The sequence below is a fragment of the Mastomys coucha genome, unplaced genomic scaffold (genome assembly GCF_008632895.1).
Source record: "Mastomys coucha isolate ucsf_1 unplaced genomic scaffold, UCSF_Mcou_1 pScaffold18, whole genome shotgun sequence".
NCBI classification, from domain to species: domain Eukaryota; kingdom Metazoa; phylum Chordata; class Mammalia; order Rodentia; family Muridae; genus Mastomys; species Mastomys coucha.
This window is the reverse complement of record NW_022196900.1, coordinates 74,732,590-74,738,064: the sequence shown is the minus strand read 5'-3', so window position 1 is coordinate 74,738,064 and position 5,475 is coordinate 74,732,590. Positions and strand designations below refer to the sequence as shown.

Genomic DNA, 5,475 nt, shown 5'->3' with positions numbered 1-5,475 from the left:
GGGGGTAGAAGAAAAGCCTGTATGTATCGTAAGTGACTGAAAAGAAGACCAGCCTGTGACGGGGAGAAGAAGTTGACAGAAGCCGGTCAGCCTAGCTAGTAACTTAAGAAAAAGAGGCAGAACAGGGCAGAGACTGGGGCTAGAGAGGGGCAAGGTAGCAATAAAGAGATTGCCCCGTGGGCTAAGTGCCTGGGCCAGGCTATGATGGCAACAGGCAGCGGAGCCTGGCTCCAGAGCAAACACTGGTTTTGCACTAAAGAGCCGTTCCTAATGAGCCAATCTGTCTCTCCTTCTATTGGCACCCTGGGAACTGGGGTGCCGCAGAGATAATTTGCCTCACCCCACTCCCCAACAAAGCACCATTACCTCCAGCCCATTACATTAGCCTTTCTCAGCCCTGGAAGCTCTCAGTCATCCTCATGGACTGCAATAATTCCAGCTAATTTCTTAAGTGTCCTAAGAGCCTGTGATGTGTTATGAGCCTAGTAACTGTTGACTGGTTCCCTTTCTGCTGCGGCTTGATTTCATACCTTGTATTTGAGCCGAAGCGTGCTCAGGATGCTTTATTACAGTGAGGCTTTTTGCAAAGGCTCGCATTAAAGAATAACATTAAATACTGAGGTTGTTTTAAATCAGAGTTTAATTTTTCCTCCATTTCCTGTTATTCTTATTAGGAAGCCATGCAATTCTTCATAGGGATAGTGACCTCCAGTGTAAAATTTTGAGCAAGTACAGAATGGAGAATTAATGATAAAGCAGCTACTTTTATTGTTGTTGGTTTGTTTTTTTGAGACAGGGTTTCTCTGTGTAGCCCTGACTGTCCTGGAACTCACTCTGTAGACCAGGCTAGCCTTGAACTCACAGAAATCCACCTGCCTCTGCCTCTGGGGTGCTGGGATTAAAGGCATATGGTACCAGGCCCAGCTAAAGCTAATCTTTGTAGAGAAGTCTAGGAATAAGGCCCAAAATAATGAGCTTGTGCAGAGACCCAAACGATGGGTCCGAGAGGCTGTCAGTTCTCTTCATATAATTGGGTATATGGAAACCTCTTTGCTTCCTAAAGAGTTTGCAGAGCCCAGATGGGTGGACTGCTCTTGAGGGACTTCTTAGAGAGCAGGGAAGGAGTTAACAACACACACAAAGATATATACACACATATACACAGATACAGACACATACATAGACACACACACACACACACACCCACACACACACAATGTACTAGCTCTGCGTTATGCCCATGGTTCCTCTCAGGGTGAAGGGCACATGTCATCCACACCCACACCCTGGCCCTTGGCAGTACTAGGAATCAATCTAAATGGGAAACCACCTGGAAGCGCTCTTTAACGCTGCCACAGCTATATGACTGGCTTAGAACTAGAAAAGATCCTGAGGGCCATTGGCATCTTCTTATCTGCTGTGAGCAGGTAAGTCCCGTCCCCGAGAGGCTCTGGGTCTCAGCTGTCAGGTCAGGCTCATGGTGTCCTTGGTATTCAGGCCATGTGGGGCCATGGTTCTAGGTGCCAGCAGGTCCGTCAAAGCCCTGGGGAATGCCCAAAGGTGGCTGGGATTCCACTCTACTTGAGCCTCCATCCCATTGCCCACTGACCCTTCACTAGTCAGCACCATGTTGGTTGAGAGTCATAAAAAATATAAATATAAATATAAATATAAAAATACATTTTTACTAGACTTGGGAAAGGGCAATTTATTGGCTCACTTAGCTGAAAAGGCCCAGAGGGTGAATACACATATTTCAGGCCTGATTAGACCCAGGGGTTTTACACTGTCACCAGTGTTTAGTCCCTCTATTCCTCTCTTCCTCCTTTCCTCTGTCAGTCCCTGTATTCAGAGGCTCCTCTGTACTGGAGTCCTCAGGCCCTCCAGAAACCATCCTTAGAGCTCAACCGCACCAGGAGAGAGAGTGTCTGTTCCCATGGGCTCCTCTATGAACCAGCACATGTCACTTAACCTAGCCCAAAGTGGCCTTCTGCAGTCACAAGGATGACAGCCTTGGCACATGTTTGTCCCACCAAGTGCACATGGCTCTTGAGTGAAGGATTCACCAAGAGAGGCAGTTAAGGTGCCATTATGGAAAGAAGGGGACTGGAAAGAACTCTCTATCTGTGGATATCTCCTGGGTTGGAGGCAAGTGTGTGAAGAGAGTACTTTGGCTTTGGATGCCTTTGGTTCTGTGCTAAGGAACCCCTCAAGCGTCCTTTCTGTGTGGTCTCCCCCCTGGATAGCAATCGGTACCTGATAGAATTTCTTGAGATTGGAGGTGTCCTAACGCTCCTGGAAATACTTGGCCTAGAGAAGATCAAGGAAGAGGACAAGAAGGAATCCATCAAACTACTTCAGATTATTGCAAACAGTGGCAGGAAGTACAAGGAACTCATCTGTGAAAGCTATGGTAGGTCCTGAGTGTGCCAGCCTGTGGACATATCCCTCCGTGAGCTGCTCTGCCCACATCACAACCACAAGACCAGATTTATGGCTTCCCTGTTATTTGCTCAAAGAAAGATAGTTTCAGAAATATTTCTCTATCTTTTAGTTTAGTTATTAAGGGGTGCATGTATGTGTCTGAATGTGTGGATGCATTGCAGAGACCAGAAGAGGGTGCTCTCCCCCTTTATGCTCCTCTCTTTTAAGCAGGGTCTCTCCCTAAAACTGGGGATTGAGTCTTCTTGGCTAAACTAAAAGCCACCAAGACCCAGAAATCCCCGTTTCCATCCACCTTGGAACTGGGGTTACAGGCATATGAAGGATGCACAGCATATCACAACAGTGCTTGGCTCACATCTCAGTGCTGGGATGTGAACTCGGGTCCTCAAGATTATGTAGCAAGCGTTCTTAACCACTGAGCCATCTGTCTAGCCCATAGAGCCCAGACCAGACTCCTACTGTCTATGTAGTATCTTAGTTACTTTTCTATTGCTGTTTATCACAACCATGACCAAGGCAACTCATAGAAGGAGACTTTGTTCTGGGCTTACAGTTCCTGGGGGCTAAGAGTCCATCATGGTGGGCAAGGTGGCTGCAAGCAACAGATGTGTTGGCTATAATAGCAGAATTCACATCTTAAACCATAAACAGAAAGCAGATACACCTAATTTGAAATGACCAGTCCTTATAATAAATAAATAAATCTTAAAGGGGGGGGGGTGGTCTAGAGAGATGGCTCAGTGGTTAAGAGCACTGAGTGCTCTTCCAGAGGTCATAAGAGTTCAATTCCTAGCAACCACATTGTGGCTCACAACCATCTGTAATGGGATCTGATGCCCTCTTCTGGTGTGTCTGAAGACAGCTACAGTGTACTTATATATAATAAATAAATAAATAAATCTTAGAAATGGCCAGTCTTTTGAACCCTCAAAACTAGATTCATGGTGTTTTTTCAGTGTCACATCTCTAGCAAGGAATCAGTTTTATTAGCTATTGCCCCAACCTTGTTAATCATCCTCCAAACAGGTAGAGACCAAATGCTGAAATGTCACAGCCTTGTGGAGGGTATCTCATTCAAGCCACCCCAGTAGCCCAGGTTGGCCTTGGACTTCTGATCTTGCCTCCAGCTCCGGAGAGCTAGGATTATAAACTCAACACAGCACCTGCTTTGTTCAGTGCTGAGTATCAACCCCAGGGTGTGGCAACTGCTAAACAAGTACTCTACCAATGAAACCACATCCACAGTCCTCGTGTGTGTGTGTGTGTGTGTGTGTGTGTGTGTGTGTGTGTGTGTGTGGTTTTTCTCTATGGAGCCCTGGCTGTCCTGGAACTGGAACACTCTGTAGACCAGGCTGACCTCAAGCTCAGAGATCCACCTGCTTCTGCTTTCCAGGTGCTGGGGTTAAAGATGTGTGCCACCATGCCCAGCTTTAGACCCTCCATTTTAAATGTATTCTTTTCCACACACAATAACAAGCTTTTATTAAGCTATTACCTAAAATTCTATGTAAAACCATTATGACTAATGTTAGCAACAAAACTGAGATAAAATTGTTGACTGCCAAGGGACTGGAGGTGGCTCAGCACTGGCTGATCTTGCAGATGACTCTGGTTCCATTCCCAGCACCCACACAGTGGCTAACAACGAGAACTCAGATTCCAGGCAATCCAACAGTCCCTCTGGTCTCAGTGGACACCAGGTGCACATGTGATGGACATATAAGTAAACACCCCTACATATAAAATTTAAAAAAATTCAATCTTTCCAGGGATGGTGGCACATGTCACTGGGAAGACAGAGGCAGGGGGATCTCTGTGAGTTCAAAGTCAATCTGGTCTACATAGGGAGTTCCAGGATATCCTAGAGACCTTGTCTCAAAAAAACAGAAATAGGCCGGGTGGTGGTGGCGCATGCCTTTAATCCCAGCACTTGGGAGGCAGAGGTAGGCAGATTTCTGAGTTCGAGGCCAGCCTGGTCTACAGAGTGAGTTCCAGGACAGCCAGGGCTAAAATCAAAAAACAAAAAACAAAAAACAAAAGGAATAAATAAATAAATAAATAAATACATAGATAAATACAGCTTGGGCTAGAGAGGTGGTTAACAGCACTTGCTGCTCTTTCTGAGGAGCTAGGTTCTAGCCCAGTACTCACACGATGGCTCACAACTGTAACTCCAGTTCCAGGAAATCAGACACCCTCTTCTGGCCCCTGGCAGACACCAGCCCCAAAAGCGGCACACAGACATACACACAAGCAAAACACATATACTCATAAGCTAATTTTTTTTTTTTTGGCTTTTCTTTTTTTGTTTTTGTTTTGTTTTGTTTTGTTTTTTGTTTTGTTTTTTGTTTTTTTTTTCGAGACAGTGTTTCTCTGTGTAGCCCTGGCTGTCCTGGAACTCACTCTGTAGACCAGGCTGGCCTCATACTCAGAAATCCACCTGCCTCTGCTTCCCAAGTGCTGGGATTAAAGGCATGTGCCACCACTGCCTGGCTCTCATAAGCTAAACTTTATGAAGAATAATAATTATTTACAAACAAAAAAGGCATTGTCCTTAAAATGATTACAGTCAGCTGGGCATGGTGGCACATTTCTGTAATCCCAACACTTAGAAGGGAGACAATAGCTTTCAGAGTTTGAGGGCAACCTGATTATATGGTAAGTTCCAGAACAGCCAGGGATACGTAATAAGACTGTCTAAAAAAAATTAAAATTAAAAGCACATTAAAAAACATTACAGTCTGGGCTGGAGAGATGGCTCAGCAGTTAAGAGCATCGACTGCTCTTCTGAAGGTCCAGAGTTCAAATCCCAGCAACCACATGGTGACTCACAACCACTCGTAATGATATCTGATGCCCTCTTCTGGTGTGTCTGAAGACAGCTACAGTGTACTTAGATACAATAATAAATAAATCTTTTAAAAAAAAATTACAGTCGAGTCGCCGGGCGGTGGTTGTACATGCCTTTATCCCAGCACTTGGGAGGCAGAGGCAGGTGGATTTCTGAGTTCGAGGCCAGCCTAGTCTACA

General features: G+C 45.4%; 1 protein-coding gene across 5 annotated transcripts in view; it reads left to right on the top strand.

The window, feature by feature from the left end:
• Window positions 1-5,475, top strand: part of Armh1 (armadillo like helical domain containing 1) — a 40,083-nt gene that overhangs the window by 18,329 nt on the left and 16,279 nt on the right. For all 5 annotated transcript variants that reach the window (XM_031378347.1, XM_031378346.1, XM_031378348.1 and 2 more), the window contains 2 exons: window positions 1,359-1,427; window positions 2,247-2,413. In XM_031378347.1, coding sequence (XP_031234207.1) covers window positions 1,359-1,427; window positions 2,247-2,413 — 236 coding nt within the window. The remainder of the gene's footprint in view (window positions 1-1,358; window positions 1,428-2,246; window positions 2,414-5,475) is intronic.